The sequence below is a fragment of the Dendrobium catenatum genome, unplaced genomic scaffold (assembly GCF_001605985.2).
Source record: "Dendrobium catenatum unplaced genomic scaffold, ASM160598v2 fragScaff_scaffold_1413, whole genome shotgun sequence".
In the NCBI taxonomy this organism is placed as follows: domain Eukaryota; kingdom Viridiplantae; phylum Streptophyta; class Magnoliopsida; order Asparagales; family Orchidaceae; genus Dendrobium; species Dendrobium catenatum.
Window position 1 is genome coordinate 79,256 of NW_021319875.1, and position 19,773 is coordinate 99,028.

General features: G+C 36.0%; 1 protein-coding gene across 1 annotated transcript; it reads right to left on the reverse strand.

Moving 5' to 3' along the window:
• Positions 1-12,184: 12,184 nt before the first annotated feature.
• LOC110094888 (pentatricopeptide repeat-containing protein At4g08210) lies at positions 12,185-15,945 on the reverse strand. Its single transcript, XM_020820228.2, has 2 exons — positions 15,896-15,945; positions 12,185-14,699 (listed from the first exon to the last, which is right to left on the reverse strand). The coding sequence occupies exons 1-2, from the start codon at positions 15,936-15,938 to the stop codon at positions 12,568-12,570; spliced, it is 2,175 nt and encodes a 724-aa protein (XP_020675887.1). The 5' UTR covers positions 15,939-15,945; the 3' UTR covers positions 12,185-12,567.
• Positions 15,946-19,773: the final 3,828 nt, after the last annotated feature.

The following is a 19,773-nucleotide window of genomic DNA, read 5'->3' on the forward strand; positions in this document are numbered from 1 at the left end:
TACAGTAGCTCGTAGGTGTTTGCACCTTTTGTACATTTTTTACTCTTGCTAGTAGCTGTCGATGCACTTGCTTGATGATGGGTCACTATTGATTGTATGAATGCTCCAACATCTATTATATGTTTCATGCATAAACAGAAAAGTGACATTATCATTTACAAGTGGGCTAAGTACTTCAGCTGCATATAGAAGTGGGCTAGCAGTTGAATCACATTCACCATTGATTTCCCTTATGCATGTCAGTTGGCAAGTTACTATTCACTGCATATTTATCCTTTTTACTTGCTAGATACCCTTATACATTGATTTGTTAGATTCTTGATTATGAGGGGTCAATACATTTACATAATTATTGGTTGTATGGATGATTTAATGTCTATTGCATATTTCTCATCATCATCCGTGGATGGACTACTGTGCATAGTCTATCTCCCATAATTTCTTACAGGAGTCCCTATTTATAGTAAGCTTTTGATTTCACCTTGTGCATGTATTATCACATCATATATCCCCTATTTATGAATCCACTACAATCATCTTAAATGTGTTTATATGAGAGTCATAATTCTGGTATCATATCAAACTTGCATATGAACCATCATTTTGTAGGTTTTCTACTTGTACATTTATTGCAATTGCCTTTAATGTGCTTGTAAGGATATCCTTGTACTTGCATCATGCCTTCCACCCTCATTCATGGGCAGCATATTGCGCTTATTTGTTATAACATCAATTATTTTCAAGCTGTTGATATTGACTGCAAAGCATTGTTACATTCATTTCTCATTGTCTACTATTGATTTTGTATGACTTATTATGTGCATGAAAGGTCTCCTACAGTTTTATGTAGATGTCCATACCATCAGCTTCTATTCATGGTGGTCATGTTGGATGTACGTGATAGATCATCTTCAATGACATTAGTTGTATATAAGATGTTGATGCTGATTTAGGACATTGATGCATTCAGTGCTTATTGTCACGTGTCGTTTTTATTTGATATGTTGTGTATATGATATACCTTTTGCTATTGCTTAAAAATGTCATTACTTCAATCTGCAAGCTGAAAGTTTCTTGCATATTAGTCTTTTACTATTACATGTAGAATATGCTTGCATATTATGCAATAAGCATATCCTGCTTGTAAGTTATTAATGTTTGAAGGTCTCCCACCATGAGTCCCCTGTTTATTGATTTGTACTTATTTGAATGCATCAAATCATCAATTAATATTTGCATTTTTAATTATGCATTTTAGAAAATTTAGGGTCAAGTTCTCTGTTGTTCAGTTCAAATACAGTTCACTGCTATTCAGTTTGAATCAAGTCTCCTGTTATTTTAATCATGTGCATCTTCACTCTGAATTTTAACAGCATTCCAGCTCCCCCATTTATGAAAATTTTAGGGAGCTTGACCTTCCCGCCTAAGCTAAGAAAAGCATGTATGGTAGGTGTCGGGTGACACCACAGTCGCAATCTTCAATCCCACCATGCCAAGAAGTGCATCGGTCTTCAGGGGTATCTGCTTTGAAATACAAATTTTTTTCCGCGCAGGTACTGAGGTGCGTACATGTACTTAAAGTGCTCTCCACCACGCTAAAAAATGTGTACAAGGCCTACCAGCCTCGTTGCAAGTGTCACACCTGGTTCTCTCCTACCACACTAAGAAAAGCATGTATAGGTGGTTTCCCAGTGCATTACGCACGCCGAGTGTGAGATTTATACCTTTTATATCTTGCACAGGGGTGACGATAGTGATGTCGGTGTTGAGGGGCTCATAGATCGAGGCGACATATTTTTCTTTTCTTCTTCTCCTTTTGGTTATTATTATAATTAATAATGATTAATCATAATTATCAATAATGATCTATAATTAATAGTCATTAATCATAGTTAATTATAATTAACTCTAATTGATTATAATTAATTATAGTTAGTATTAATTACTTAAAATTAATAATAATTAATCATAACTAATAATGATTAATTAAAATTAATAATGATCAATTAAAATTAATTATTGCTAATTACTATTGAGATTAATTAACTATAATTAATATATATTAATCACAATTAATGATAACTAATTAAAACTAATGATAGCTAATTACTATCGATTATAATTAATCATAAATAATAATAATAATAATAATAATAATAAAAGGGCTATTTAGTTATGAGATTTATGCTAGATTTGAGTAGGATTTATGTTAGCAGGATTAGGGAACTGTTAAATCCTACAAGTTAAAACCCTATGTTCCGCTCTTTTGCCCAGAGATTTGGTGGAAGAAGCGCATTGAAGGAAGAAGACAATTACCTTCACGTTGAGTGAACTCCCATCGCTGCTTTCGATTCAATAAGGAAGGAACATTATCGAAAGAGGCCGATGGGTGAATTGGGCTTATTGCTTTTAGGTGAAGTGTGGATAGGGCTTTCGCAAGGTAGGGGCTCTTGTGTACAGAGAGGAGATGGGAGAGAGCGTGGATTGGAGTGCTTGTAGATGGAGACGAAGCAGGTCTTCTTCCAGCTGTTTGGAAGAGGCGAGGTCAACATTGGTGGTAATTGGGGTCAGGACCGGATCGATGGGGTTGGAGTTAGTGCTTTGACTTGGAGAATGGAAATCTCTGTTGTTGCATGAAAAGGAGCCGAAGGAACTTTTATTCGGCCCGGTGAACCTACGCTCCTCTACGTTCGGCCACCAATTTTTTAGCGCCACGTAGCATGAAGAAAAGTCGCCGACCCGACCCGCTATTTTTTGGGTTCTCGCATGTGCGTTTATTTAAATCCTTGACGAGCCGAACAACATCTCATCACCTTTTGGATATGTTTGAAATACCTAGCAATACCGAGCAAATACCAAGTTGTACCTAGTTTTTCAAAAAAGAAACTAACCTGAGGCATTGTATCTCCGAAAGAAGTTGAAACGCAAATACGGGGAGCTTGGAACTTGGAAGAAGATGAAGTATCGCCGGAAAGAAAACTTCGTATATGCAAGCAAATGATGACTGCAGTGAAAGACGGTGATCTTTATTTGAAAATTATACATAATTTTCGGGTCCGCCGGGTATTTTTCGGGTCCGCTGGTCGGGCCGTCAAATTCAAAATCCGCACGTGCCATAAACCAAATATTCGCCGGTCGGGACCGCGTAAATGAGGCTGCTACGTGGCGCTTGATTAGGGTATGCCGAACGTAGCTCTACGTCAGGTTATTTGAGGCAATAAAAATTCCCTTGGTAGCTATGCTTCCAGCTACTTCATCAATACTCTTCTCCCAAAAAGTCACATTGTTCTCAAGGTGGAAAGAGGGAAACTGATTTTGGATGGTATTGTAGGGCTCCTATGTCGCCTCATACTATAGTAAATCCTTTCACTTTATCAACACCTTCATGATCCCCTTGTCTCTTTGGCACATCCTTTTCATCTCAAGTGGTTCCAATAGCACCTCCATATCCCCTGACTGTGTGGCCGGTAGTGCGTGCGAGGGTGTGTGGTTTCCAATGGCTAGTCTTAGTTGCGAAACATGAAGTACGGGATGGATGGCTGAGGTTGGTGGCAACCATAGGCGATATGCGATTGCGCCAATGCGCTCCACTACTTTATAGGGCCCAAAGTAGCGAGGGGAGAGCTTCTCATTCCTTCGTCGAGCCAAAGTTTTCAGCTTGCAGTGTATGGGTGGTGTAAGGGAATGAAATGAGCATATTTGCTCAATTGGTCCACCACCACTAGGATCACAGTGAACCTTTTAGATCTAGGTAGTCCTTAAATGAAGACCATAGTCACCTCTTCCCGAACCTCGAGTAATGTCATCAAAGGTTGTAGAAGACCACCTAGAGCCATAGCCAGGTATTTGTGTCTCTGGCATACATCACAACTTGCCACCAAATTCTCTATAGCCCATCCGGTATAGCTCCGTTGCCAGTCTATGATATGTCTTCTAAACTCCTGAATGTCCTTCAATAGCTGTGCCATGAAACTCCTATAACAAGAGAGGGATGTGTGGCGATGTCCTCGAGAGCACAAACAGTCCCCAGTATAGCAACTCTTGACCCATCAAACTTCTACTTGATTAGAGTATTTATTCATTGATGTTTACATTTTTTGGTGTTGGTTATCCACTAGATTTAATATTAAATCAGAAATATAGCATATTAGTTTAAGAAATAATATAATCCCAAATATAAACAGAATAGTACACTTCATTTTAGATAATCATTGACAGAAATAATTTGAATGGCAGGGCATATACCTAGTTCAGTGTGAATGGGAAATGAGAAGCCAATAATGGAATTGATGTAAATAGACCAGCTCTAGTAAAATTTTTGTTCTTTGGCATGGAATTCTACCTCAGGCTTCTGCTTTACTAGCTGCTTGATAGAGTGAATAAACTCACCATCAGTGCAAAAACATTATTATTTCCATAAATGCGCTTTTTATAGTTATATGTTATACCAAAGTACTAGTAAAACAGCACATGGTATTATATTTGATGGTTTATTTGCATGTTCATCTGCATTAATATGCTTAGAAGTTGGGGCACATTATATATAAATTTGAGATTATCCATGGAGTTTAATAACGGGCAAATCGACGCACATGAACTTCTTGACTATGCTTTTTGTTTGCCTGAGCTCCAGAAATTGAATCAAGAAATTTTATTGAAACCCTACTTGACCTGCTCTCTTGCCATAATTTGGCCGTATGCATCCGTTTTTGAGCTACCTCAATGGTTTTGTCTGATGAAATCATGATTTGTTCATGCCATATCCGCCGATCTATTGCACACCACTCTTCGCTGCTCCCTGAATAGACGAAGACATGAAGATTAAAATGAGTAAAAAAAGCAGCATAATATTCTTGTAGAGATCTCGCACTAAAAAACGCGTATATTTTCAACACTGAATGAGGAGAACAAACTATAATTTGATTTTCAATGTTTTCAGGTGATCTCATAGAGAGGAAGGGTGGGTGTGTCAGACCCTCAATGATGCATCACAAGGCAAAACTTTACATATATAATGCCACAGAGCGGACAATGAAATTCTATTTGCACGCTAAATTCATCTAAATTGCCATCCCTGTAAGAACCCATGTCAAGTGTTCGGTTCCGTTTGTTAACGTCTGATTCATATGCTGTTTGCCCTTCCTTTTTTTTCAAGTGTTGCAATACTACATTGTTTTCCTTTGGAGTTGAAAGAATTGCCAATGATGATAGAGGATACTCAACACATGCTTGCTTGCTGTTATTATTCCTTAATGACTATGCATGCATAAAACTGGTGTCCCTTAAAAAAAAGAAAAAAGAACTGGTTTTCTCTTAATCTCACCAGCTTGTCCTAGGTGGAAGTTCGCATAAGATTGATGCTACAAGAATTGTGTACTTATTATTTATGAAACATAGTGGTAATTTTGTTTCTTTAGCTTTTTCGCTATCAATAGTGTGGAAGCAATCCAATGATCAGCATGGTAAGGTATGCATAAGGCTTTGAGACGTTTTGGTTTGACGGGCATATCGATTGGTCCTGGCTGCTCGGCGTTCACGGTGGTCTTGCTGTTTTGAGCAGTTGGTTTTTTGAGAGATCTTCTCTAAGTGCTCGAGCTGAAGTTGTAGTAGCTCAATACATATCCAAAAGGTACCATCATTATGAAGCTTTACTTTTGGAGTGGCCTTGCGTCCTTCCCCTTTCTCTTGTCTCTCTGGGAAACCGTGGCTGCGCTTTAACTGTGGCTGAACTAAGCATTAAATAATAGAAAGGGTGCATGTTTCTTCCGTGAATGGCCTCCTTGGGATTTCAAAACGGCTGGCCTCATATTTTTCGTGCCCCGGGCCCGTTTCGCTTGGCCTTTGCTCTTGGTCCGTGCGGTTTCCCTCGTCTCAGCTGACTCCTGTTCTGTTGGTCTGTTGGGTGATCTATCCGTGAGCATGGGGGGAAGATTTCTAGTGTCTATATGCTTGGTTTTATGGAGAATTCAAGTCTGTGTGACTCTTCACACTTAACCTCTCTCTTGCCATATAACTTATGAGAAGCGATGTTGTGAAGAAATGTGGAGTTGATATTGTGAGCATTGACCTAATAACCTGCGGGTTTTAGTTCGTGAAAATCCTTCGGCTCTTTCCACCTTCTTCTCATCGCCTCCGGAAATCCAGCGCTCTTTCCACCCTTTTCTCTACGGCAGCCTTCTATATGCTCTTCGTACTCTCCAGCAAAGTTGCCCACCTGACCCAATATTTATCGAAGTCTTCTCAAGTAGTGAAACGCACTTTAGGGTGTCGTATCTTGAGTGATTTGAGCATTTGCGTGACACGCTTTCGCTAGTGGTGGACCCATCGGTTTGCCGTAGTTTCTATGCTACTTTTACTATTTAACTAACGAATTCCGATGCGCACTACGTGCTCATGGACAAACCGCGCCTCTGACGGTTTGTCAGAGAGATAGCGTTATTTTTTTTATTTCTTAAAATCTTTAGCATCTTTTGTTGGTTTTGTCTAGTTTTGGTGTTAGCGTTTATTAATAAATTTGTTTTAAGTTCTACTCATTGTGTCAGATTTCTTCTTGTGTGCTTTTGTGTCAAGAGATATAAGGCTCCCTATATCTCTTGTCTACATCACAAATTTATTAAAAATAAAACTCTATTATTGTTTCCTTACTAACTCGAAGAATGCGCGATTTGTAGAAATGCTTAAGCCTTCATCTGAAGTTTGAGATAAATGATTTGAAACTCTTTTGCGCGAGTACTTCCAATTTCTGGTATAATCACTTTGATTGGTTTCACTATTCTAATCTAAGTAGAAAGTTATCAGTGCCTACGGTGTTGTCCAAGAGGCTGCAAGAGACTGAGAAGGCTAACCAACATTTTAAGATAGTGATGTAGAAGTGATGCAACCAAACATTACCAATGGCTTTGGCCCTCGCTTAAGTTTCGGTGGTTATTAACTAATGCTTCCTTGACACTATGCTTTCGGACCAATGACTCATGGATTGTTGTTCCACAATCGCGCGCAACTTTATTTCCAACTTCTTTCAATACTACGTGTTAGCGTCTTGGACCAAATTGATGTCAACTTCGCTAACTGTGTCTGAGTTGGCAAGTAGAATTTTCGGGCATATTTATTTCAGCTTATGCATTTCTGAAAAATGATCTAAGGATCTACTAGAACTCACAGTTTTTAACCTTAGATTATCCATGATATGGCTAAGCCTCTTACTTCTGAAGCTTATTAGGTATGACTTAGAATGCTCTATTGACAGAAAAATTGGACTTTTTTATTTTTTTTTTTTTACTTCACAGTAATATTTGACTAGCATATCAGGGTCACCTTGCTGCCCAGAACAGATGAGGATTTTGAGAACATTACATATTTTATGTGAAGTAGGTGCATGTTGCTTCTATAAAACAAATTCATGTGCAATGAACCATTTCTAGGTTGATTCTTGACTTGAGTCGTTCATACATAATGCCGACTGCATTATTGTGTTCCCTTCTCTATGCGGTGCTACGTTGTTTCTAGCAAGCTTTGATATGCATGCGTTACTTGATCTAGTTCCTATACAAAGAGTGAATGTGATCATAATCCCTTAGTTGATTAGAAGAATATATTTATTCCAGTTCATACATTCCTAGAAAAGTTGATTTGAGGATCAACTAGTTGTTTCAAGTTGGCGCCTAAGATATATGATGAGTTGTCAGTTGTTTAAGCTTCTTTCTTCTGAAGCTGAGATGCTAAGATGGATTAGAAAGGCTACTGCTGGCAATATACTGAACTTTTCTATGGAGATTTAGTTTGAATCAACCTTCAACTAATATAATATTAAGGTGTCATTGTCAACCCCTGTTATCTAAAAAGGCTAATTGAATGCTTAAAATGCTTAGTGCTAATCATATTTTTGTCAGGCATCCTTATACTACCGTTGTGAGAGTACAGTTAACTCTATTCATTTTTTTTGTTAGAAAGGATTGGTTGAGAAAGACTTGAAATGGCTAGTTCTCTAAGCTATAAATTTGGATTTATTGAGATAAGGTGCACCACTATCTTGATTAGGATACACTCCAGCCTCTTCAATGGTCTTTTTTCATTTGTCCTTGGCAATGATTTGGTGGTAAAGTTGGTAAAAATCATCAAAACTTAAAATTTCTCAAAATTTACCTAAATTTTCACTTAATTTGAACTCGATTGAAATTCGAGCTGAGTTGATTTCATGTTGCACCCAACTTGCTTGAATATTGTTGGAATCAACTTGAAATATGAATAGAAATGTCAATATATACATACTTTATAATGTATATAGTATATTAAATGAAATTGGCTAAAATAGTAGATAAAAAGAAATTTTGTGCAGACCCAAAATCAGCTTCCATCTGATTCTCAATTGAAGCTTTCAAGTTGAATTGACTCGACTTAAATAAATTTTTGGTTTAAACTTTAGTTGTGATTAAAATTTTTTATTTCATGTTGAAACAAATTTGCTTGAACGTGACTCGATATCAACTCTAACTTGCCTTTGGGAAGGTTAGGTTAGAAAAAGAATCCCTCACTTAGTATCTCTTGGATCACCAAAGCGCGTCCTAATTGGTACAATTTTTGTGTGCATACTGTCAATCTGGCTAATTAATTGGACACTTCAAATGTCAATTTGGCGAATTAGTTGGAGGTCTACAAGTGTATTCATATATACAGAGAAGGCTTCTGGAAGTGGGCCATCCATTTTTTCTTGCGGAAGTAATATCCCAATGACACTTGAGTGCCTACAACTGCTTCTAACATAGATTATCTTATTGGTTTGGTTGGTTTTCTTTCCCATAATTTGAAAATTTTCAGCCTTGCTATCTTTTATGACAAGTTGAAACTAAGTCTCATGAGAAAAATTGACAAATTTACTCGACATGCTATTGATATTTGACAACAGACAAAAGTAGCACAAACCTGACCTTAAGCAGCCAAGTTTAGTCAAGCATCTAACTCTTTGCATCTATCCCTCAGAATTTGAAAGAGAAGCAGTGCATGAGTTTAACATAAACATGAGGTACATAAATTGAAGAAGTTCAATTAATCGTGAATATATACATATAATTAAAGAAAAAATGTATGAAATAACTTATTTGAGATTATAAATCTTAGATTTATTAGTGAACAAACTAGCAAGCTTGTAGTTTCCTTTTCTATGATACCCAAAATGGTTCGGTCCTCATCTGATTTAGTATTGGGCAAATGGGGTTTGGCTATGTAATAAAGATAAGGTGCGGAGCTGACATTTCGCAATAAAAGTAGTTAGATTATATTTGCAAAATAAATATCTCTCTATATTCAATATAAGTAGGTGCTCACAGATAAATGTGTGCATACATGAATGTGTTTGTGTTTAAATTTATTAACCATGGAAAGTTGGTCTACCTGATCAAAGTCCAATTGTATTAGAAATTTGGGGGAAAGATACAATATTGGTAATGGGTGTTGGGTCATATTAATTAAACAGTGTTATAATAAGGTTCAAACCAGGCTCTTTAAGTGCTATTATAAGCTAGAAACATTCATTGCAAATCTTACAAGGTATAATCAATAATGGTAATGCATGTATATGCCCTTGCTGTCTTAAAATATTTCAGCGCGTGTTCGATTAATATAAATTCCATTCGTTATCGAGCAAAATTGAACTTTGAGCATTATCAAAATGTAATTCGGTAACAGGTGACCTACTTCCATATTACGACTAGCTCAATACTCTTCATGGGCTCTGAATTACATTTCTGATGTTTGATTCTTGGTCTTATAAAATGCTAAATAATAGACGGGTGTCCATATTTCTTTAAACTTAGAACAATTAGAGTTCAATTTTTTCTTAAAATTTTTTATGCTATTTACATCTTGAGGGCTTTGGTTGTCTAGGCCTTGCAAATGACATTTTAGTGTTTTCCCAATGCACGCCAGGTTTTTGGCTCCCTGTTATTTTTTTCTTGAAATGATTATTGTTTCTAACCAAAATCTATTTGCCCTTCCATTATATTGATACTTTGTTTTAGGCAGTTAAGGTGTTTAGCTTATGGTTTCTGGTTTTGATATGCTGTTGTAGGTACATCATACATTTGCTACTGCTGGATCCGATGGAGCTTTCAACTTTTGGGATAAAGATAGCAAGCAAAGACTAAAAGTATGCTTATTATAAAGGACATTCGCTCTTATTTTATTAATTTGTTGAGGACTTGTTTTAAAAAAATATAGATGAAGTGTGCATCTGCTTTCTTTCTTATTTCATTATTGCTTTCTTTTAGTCCATGGTATAATAGATCTTGCTCCTCTTTTTTGGCCTTTTTGTTCCGGTAAGTTAAATAGAGTAACAAAGTTTTATAAGGTTCTAGTTTTTTTGTTTCTAAATATTTTGATATTCATGTGATGAATATATAATATTGAAGACGTAGATGTGACTTCTACATACCCAGTATGAAATAAGAGATACTGAGTTATTACTGGTGTCTCTATTTGGCGTCTTTTTAAATTCAAGCATTGAAACAAGGTGAAGGGTGAGCAGCTATAGCATTTGATGTGAACTCGACGCATGCAATACGATGTTCAATAGAGCTTGGAAGGAAAAAAGTTGCTTTACACTAGTGTTGTCAAAAGTGCTGGGCACTATATGGCTTCCTAATGCTGAGGGCATTAGGTGCCTCTTAGTATTTGCCTGAACACCATTAAGCGCTTAAAAGCATACACCAATACTATTACTTAGATTGATGGCTTATCCAACTACAAATGAAAATAAAATTAAGTTTAGGGCTTTCAAAAATTAGATTTCCCAAATAAGTTGAGGAGATTAGTCGAAAAATCAAATAATTTATAAAAAAAAAATTTACTCCCATGATTGGTATGGCCCAATTGCACATCAAGTGATATTAAATAAAGCTTTATAATTATTCCCTTATAGTTTTAAATAGATTATGTTCTTCCCTGAATTTTCATAGTCATTTTTGCATGATGAATGACCTAAATCTTTATACAATGCCCTAATTTATGCCGTCCTTATGGGTACCACCATAACCCAACTTTATAATGGGTTGAAAGAAGCAACAAAATTCAATCTAATTAATATGGTCAAGTTCTTCCATCTTCTTCATATTTACATATAAGTTAACTAACATTGCATATATCATATCAGAAGAGCTAAAGGGAAGCAATTAGATTGCATGTGTGTTTTCTTTAAATAAGATACCTTAATTTTATTTTGAATATGATATTTTAGGTTCGACAAGTGATGTTAACCTTTGGGTTGAATGAAGAAAAAGTTTGCCAAGTAGGAATAAGTAGTGTGTATGTATTAGAGACAAAATAGATGTTATTTACCAATGTTGTAAAAATCAGACCGGATATAAAACCAAACAAAGAATAAGTTCACATGAATACCCACATCTACCAAGAAACCCCATATGGAGAAGCCTCTAGCTTGCGATTCACTTGTTGCCTCATCTACTTTTTGGGCGTCAATTATCATATTTATTTCATTTTTAAAGACGTATAGGGCTGAAGAAATGCAAAAGAAATTATAAACAATTAGACGTCTCTCATGTTTGTGTTATGTTATGCTCATATGCTTATGTCGTTATCAGTGCGTCATAGGTTATACCTATGGAAGTTCACCTATGTGCAATAATGCGAACACGGGATAAGTGAGTAATGGACTTGAGGTGTGTACATGCTGGGTTTGCATCTCGATGTAGGAAATAGACTAAGTAATGAGCAATAGGAGGTTTAAGTATTTAAACTTAGTGATTCAAGTACACGTGTGTTGAACATGTTAGAGACATGCATACATGTCTAACTTGCATGTCAAATAAATCGTTCATTTTTTTAATTGAACGTGTATGATCGACATGATATGTGTTAGAGGCATATCTCACTTATGTCGTGTCCTGAATGTGTGAAAATGCATGCTACTTTATAACAAAATATCAGTACAACTTACTATATGACTAATTCCTGGATTTTGTTTCAAAAAATAACTTAAAAGAATAGAGGATTTCCTCGAAGTTTCAGAATTCTTTTTGACGGGAATAAAAAAAACTCTTTAAATGAATATTGATTAAATAAAAAAAGCTGCTTAGCTAAGTAATGTTTTTAGTGAAATGCTGTGTCTCCATGTGAGTGAGGGTATTCCATCATAAGGCAGTAGTTAGAGTATTTGCGATAAAACTCGATCAACTTGAAAAGGAAAAACAAAGTAATGTTTCCATAAATTCACATGTTGATGAAGGAACTTGACATACAAAGCCATCTGTCTTACAAGCAATTAATTATTCTGTGCGAACATCAAATGCCATCTAGAGTCCAACCAGAATGAGACACACACCCCTGTGCTTGGTACCACGGCTCAGAACTGCTCTATACGCAGCTCGATAACACTGACGTGGCACATTCTGATTGGTCTTCTAACGGCGCATCCGGCCTCTGCACTGAATAATTTCTCCTTACAAGATGTACTCGTTGTGTACTCCTTTTTCCAGTACACGATGAATACACAGCAGTGTATTCGTGTTATCCATATGTAGACCACTTACATACATAATCAGCACGTAATAAATTCTCCTAATTCCTTGCTTGAGTCCAGCTTCTTCCAGGTTCCTTCAAGCTTAAACTTCTGGCGACCTCCCTCATCTCAGCTGAACGGCCCCAAAGATCATGGCCAGCATAAACATTTGAGAGAGAAACAAATCCTGATGCATCTTTTCTAGAAAACTTCTGCAAATTACTCAAAGAAAATCTACCCATGGATACATTCTGATGCATCACAGATGCCCCTAGCATGGAATTCCATATTTTTTCATCTGGCTCATAAGGCATTCCTGAAATCAACTGCATAGCTTCATCAAACAACCCAGCACGGCAATATATATCTATCATGCAACAATAGTGCTCTAAAAACGGCTTTAATCCATGCTTCTGTTCCATGGCTTTAAAAATACTATTTGCATGGCTGACTAAACCAGCATGTCTACAAGCAGAGAGAACACCCAGGAATGTAATCTCATTTGGCTGCTCCCCCGACTCCAACATCAGATTAAAGAGCTGAAACGCTTCATCAGTTCTTCCATTATTCCCACAACCCACAATTATTCCGGTCCAACAGACTATGTCCTTCTTAGTTGAAGCTTCAAACAATCTCAGAGCATATTCTATGTGACCACACTTAGAATATACATCAATGAGAGAAGTAACGATAACACTCTCCATTTCAAACCCACCCTTTATGCATAAAACATGGAGCTGTTCACCACTTTGAAGCCATGATAGAGCTGCACAAGCTTTTAAAATAATGGAGACAACGAAGTGGTCTACTTCACATTGAATACTTATCATATCCCTAAATACAGCCAATGCAAACTCGTTCATACCTTTCTGAACACACGAAGTTATCAATCCAGTCCATGCAACTAAATCCTTTCTGTGAAGCCCAAAAAATATCTTCACGGCATCTTCCAATTGTCCACATTTTGCATAAAGATCCACTAGGATACTTCCGACAACATGATCTACATGGTATCCTTTGATAATTATTAACCCATGCACCTGAAGCCCAACTCTGATAATGTTCAAGTTAATACAAGCCTTTAAAGCGCTCGAGAGGGATAATGTATCAAGCTCGACTTCTGAACTATGAATCTTTGAAAGCAGATATAGAACACAGCTGTCGTATCCATTATTAGCATAGGCAGAAAGCATTGAATTCAGATGGGACAATCTGTCAACAAGTGACAAGTTGTAATTAGAGCACTCATCAAACAACTTCACTGCAGCATCTACATGGCCACAATTTCCATACATGTTAATGAGAGATGATACCATACATAAGCCACATCTAATGATGTAGCTATGGAGTTGTTTTCCCATTCCACTCTCACTTATGCTACCACAAGCCTTTAGAGCACAAGGTAGGGTAAAGCAATCAAGCTTAAATCCATGTTTGTGCATCAAAGTAACATAATGTAATGCTTTAGGATTCTCCATACTTGCAAATCCCATAATCAAGGTGTTAAATGAGACAGCATCAGGCATGGAGATTTCACAAAACAGATTCTCTGCCTCAATCATTTCCCCCACATTACAATAACCACAAATCATGGTATTCCATGAAGCAGAATTGAGAGAAATTTTCATATCAAATATTTTCCTAGCTTCTACCAGACTGCCACATTTAACATACATATCAATGACTGCATTTATCAGCGCAGTATCAAATTGCAACTGAAATTTTTGAATTTGTTTGTGCACCCACTTCCCCATGTCAAGATCCCCTAACTTTGCACAAGCTTTTAAGGCAACAGAGAAAGTATAGCAATTAGGCTCTTCCAATCTGCCATCCAACATTTCCACAAACATTTTTAGAGCTTCAGCTGGATTTCCCGCAAGAGAATATGATGATATCAAAGCTGTCCACGTTACCACATTCCTTTGAGGCATTTCATCGAACAACTTTGCTGCATCGTCATAAAGGTTGAAGCCAGCGTACATAGATATCAAGTTGTTTGAAAGATAAACATAACGATATAATCCAAGCCTGATCATCCGGGAATGAAGTGCTTCTCCATTGCCGAGAGTCTGAGTTTGTCTGCACCATATTAAAGCTCTTGTGATTGCTTCAGAATCAAGAAAAGACCGTGAAGGGAAACCAAAGGAATGGTCTGTAGAGAAGTTTGATGCTCTTGTATTGATAATCTGAAATCTCGAGAACCCAAAAATTGATCTCCAAAGCCTCGCTTGCATTTGAACACCATTTTCATCGAATACATTTTAAATTTTTAAGCCCGTCGTCTGCATCTCACTAATGTCTACAGAGTTTCGCTCAACGGTCAACTGATTTGAAAGATCTACTGTAAATTATGCTTAGAGAAAATGTTTTCAATATGATAAAAGATTAAAGTTTGGAGAGAGCGTGGATCGGAGTGCTTGTAGATGGAGACGAAGCAGGTCTTCTTCCAGCTGTTTGGAAGAGGCGAGGTCAACATAAGTGGTAATTGGGGTCAGGACCGGATCGATGGTGTTGGAGTTAGGGCTTTGACTTGCAGAATGGAAATCTCTGTTGTTGCATGAAAAGGAGCCGAAGAGAGGAGGGCATCGCTCGACAGTGGGCAAGATTAGAGAGGAGGGGTCGTGAGCTTTTGAGTACGCAAAAAAATAGAGACGAGGCCTCTCATTTGTTCATCATTTAATGACCAACAGAGGAGATCATGGGGAACATTCGAAGATGCAAAATCAAACGTGTAGAGATCACACGAGCTTTGTGGATGACGAGCTTTTATGGATTTCGTGTGTCGAACAAGTATGAGTTTATAAAAAAAAAATTTCATTTGTATACAAATCAACAAATTGTAATCAACCATAAATACTAGTGAATCATTTTAACTTAGGCCAAGCCTCATGATTTTTTCCCTTTTCAAGATGTTCACGTAAATATTTTGGAGTTTCTTATGACTCTCACACGCCTCTCTCTTTATATCTATATATGTTGGATCTTCATTTAAAGCTAAGACATAAGCTCTTTCTCTCTCTATCACTAGAAATGTTTCAGTACACAGCAGTAGTGTACTTGACCGTTTTTTGTTTTATTATTTTGTCAAGTTTATAAGTGAGATAATAAACAATAATACATTCAATATCTCTTTTTAGGTGGGTACAAAAAATCTTGATTTTAAAGAAATTTGATGATCTTATTATTAACTTTGAATATATAAGTTTTTTCTCAACCATAATGAATAACATCTATATTATATAGCTAGGGTTTATTTACTAAGATATACACTATATATATGGGTAGAACATCACACTAGATTTTTTTTTTTTTTACTTTAATTAAGATGAGTACTTGAAAGGAATGGTCTGTAGAGAAGTTTGATGCTCTTTGTATTGATAATCTGAAATCTCGAGAACCCAAAAATTGATCTCCAAAGCCTCGCTTGCATTTGAACACCATTTGATTAAAATTTGTCCATTCTTATTATATAATTTAATGTCAAGCTTGTAATGCTTGATTTTAATCAAATGTTTACTAGATTTGTAGCTAATCCTACTTAAATAACAAGAATGTGATGATAATATAGCCTTTTTCATTTTCGTAGTGTTGATAGTTTAATAATTTTCTTTTGTGCTATCAGTTCCTTTGTTATCACAAAAATTACAAGTATTTATTTTATGGAATGGAAAAATTTATCTATTTAATATGCTTTTAATTACAAAGGAGCCATTATTTTAGGCGAATTATTTCATTTTTATTATTTTGTCATTGTCATGATAGCATGTCAGCCCATATCAAATAAGTATCGCATATGAACCCTTTAATGACTTTTATTACTTTCCTAGCACTTTCAAATGAAGGGATAAAGAGGAATATTAGGGTAATAAGTGTAATGGGTAGTTTAGTGGGTCATTGTGGTCTTGATAACTGGAATGATGACATTCCTTAGAAGGCTTCCACCGTGGAGGACGTCACTTGTATCTCCTATTAGATGAGCACCCTTCGAGAATGGTGCATATTGGGTCATTTCTCTTGGAAGAGGAAAAGAAAAAGTATGTGAATTTTTTGAAGTAATCGTGCACTACCTCAAAGTAAACGTAACATGCAAGTCAGTTATTTAGAAGAAATAGAATTTTATTTTGGATCACTAACAAGCAATCGAGTAGGAGATTGATAAACTTTTGTAGGCTGGATTTATATGTGAAGTACAATATCCCACTTTGCTGGAGAATGTAGTCATGGTATGAAAAGCTAATAGAGTTAGGTAAATAAGTATAAACTATACAAGCCTCAACAAAGCAAGCCCAAGGATAGTTTTTTTGCTTCCTCGTATTAACCAGTTAGTCGATAACATGTTCGTACATCAATTGTTGAGCATCATGGATGTATACTCTAGTTATAATCAAATAAAGATGAATCCTACATATGAGGAGGCAATAACTTTTCAAAAAGGTAAAGGGTTATACTATTATATAGTCATGTCATTCTGAGCTAGAGCCACAACTAATAAATAAGGTTTTAAAAGACCCTATTGATCTCACTAAGGAAGTATATGTTGATGATATGTAAATGAAAAGCTTTGAAAAATCTTAATATATCTTTGACTTGCAACAATGCTTTCTTATGATACAATGCTACAATAAATGACTCAACCCTGTTAAGTATTCTTTAGGAGCCATCGAGCGATTGAGGCAAATCCTGAGAAGGTCAAAGATAAAAGATATGGTGCCCCTAAGAAATGTTAAGGAAGTCCATAGACTAGATGAAAGGATTGCATCATTATTTTATATCCTAACTCTCTCAGGGGACAAATATCTACCCTTCTTCAATATACTCAACAATTTTCATAGTTCAATATTCAAATAGGCTTACACATCCTTCGAACAACAATAAAAAGTATTTAGCATCACCACCGCTACTTTTAAAACTAATATAGGGAGAAAAGTTTTACTTGTATTTTGCTATTTCCACCCATGCTATCATCTCCATATTGGTTCGAGAAGAAAATGATGTGCAATGTCTTATCTATTATGTTAATAAGATATTATCCAAAATAAATGGACATTATCCACTATTAGATAAAATAGTGTTGGTATTAGTCTACTTAACCCGAAAACTATTCTCGTACTTTTAAGCCCATATAATTGGGTTCTATATAAATCTACCTTTGAAAAATATCCTTCAAAAACTAGATCATCTATTAGATTAATCAAGTGGTAGGTGGAACTAGGAGAATTTGGCATCCATTAATTGTCTATGTCTGATATCAAGTCTCAGGTACTTGCAATTTTCTTGGTCAAGCGCGTCATCCCCTTCTCTGATGAACCACTGGATACTTCTTCTATCTGGTACTGGACATTATATGTCGATGGAAATTCTAGGAGTTCTAGCACTGGTGTTGGAATTTTTTTGATCTCCCCATAGCAAACTACCATTAAATATGGGATTCAATTGAAGTTCCCTACAATAAACATTGTTGTTGAGTATGGGGCTCTTATTATTGAGTTAAGGTTGGCCATCTACTGAGAAGTACATAACTTGGTGATTAACAATAATTCATAGTAGGTTGCCTCCCAAGTGGAGGGAGAGTTTAACTCATATAACTCATAATTGGCCTAGTACTGTAAGATTGTGAAGTCACATTTGGTTCATAGAGGGAAGTACCAAATCATCCCTATCCTTCAGGAGTAAAATGCGAGAGTAGATGCACTCTCTAAGCTTGCCACATCAATAATTGAGGACCTCTACAAGAGAAATTGTATCAAAGAGTTACATTTAATGAGCATCTAAGGTCCTTGGGTCATACAAGAGATTGACGAGCCAAGATAGGACTCTTGGATCGATCCTATCTTACCCTTCTTATATGATTTTTACTACCTGAAGATCCTATACTTACAACACAAATTTGAAGGCATGTAGCAATTTTCAGTATTATTTGTGTAGAGTTCTACAAATGAGCCATCATTAGATCATATCTCAAGTGCCTTCCACCTTTAAAAGCTAATTATGCACTTTAGAAAGTTCATTTGAGAATATGCAAAGATCACTTGGGGGAAGAGCACTAGCTTCAAACTCATAAGGCAAGGATTTTACGGGCCCACAATAAAGCATAATGCTCAAGAGTATACACAAAAGTGCAATAATTGTCAATTGTATTCCAATCTCACTCGTCTACTCTTCACGGAACTTTCATCATTGCAAAGCCCATATCTTTTTTTCCTAATAGGTGATAGATATAATGGGACCATTTATCTACCAAATAATAAATATTCATCATCCTGGTTGTTGATTACTTCATCAAATGGGTGGAGGATGAACCTATGGCAAAAATCATAGAGGTCAAAGCTAAATAATTTATATGGAAGAATATAATATGTTATTTTATCATTCTTGCAAAGATCACTGTCGATAATAAAACTCAATTCACTGGAAAAATCTTTGCACCATTTAGTAAAGATCTCCATATTCAAGTGGTGCATATTTTTATAGTCCATCCTAGGGCAAACGGATAGACGGTGATCATAAATTGAACTATACTGATAGGATTAAATACATACTTGGGGAAGGCTAGGGGGTAATGGGTTGATGAACTCCCAAAAATCCTCTGATCTTATCATACCACTTCTAGAACTCCAAAAGGTAAAACCTCATATAATATTTTCTTTGGCACAGAATCCATTATTCCAGTCGATATTAGAGTCCCAAGCTTTAGTATTTAGACTTTTAATTTCTATAATAATGAGGATAAACTCAGAAGAAATTTAGATCTCCTTCTAGAAGTAAGAGAGGTATTTATATGCTCAACATTATTGCATACCATCAATGGATAGCCTGTCATTATAATTGAAGGGCAAAACCTAGATGTGTCTTGATTGGTTATTTAGTATTGCATAGCATTGAGGTAAATAGAAAGGGCCCTTAGCGTTATAAACTTTTTCCCCTTTGGGAAGGTCCTTACATGGTAGCAGTCATGGTAAAACCAAGAACTTTCAAACTGAAGTACTTAAATTGAAAGATTCTACTTCAAACTTGGAATATAAAAAATCTCTGTAAAACTCTAAGTAAAGGATAATTGTATTACTTATTTTAGGTGTTGTATGTCTTATGAGTTAAGTGTTGTATATAGATTGTATTGTCTAAGTTGATTGTAACCTCAATGTCCTTAAGTTATATCAAAGAACTATAGTATTATTTAATACACTAAAACTTTCTTCACTCATTTATTTATATTTTCTTCTTTTCCAAGTAATATTGTAATAATAATTTCAGGCACACTATGAACT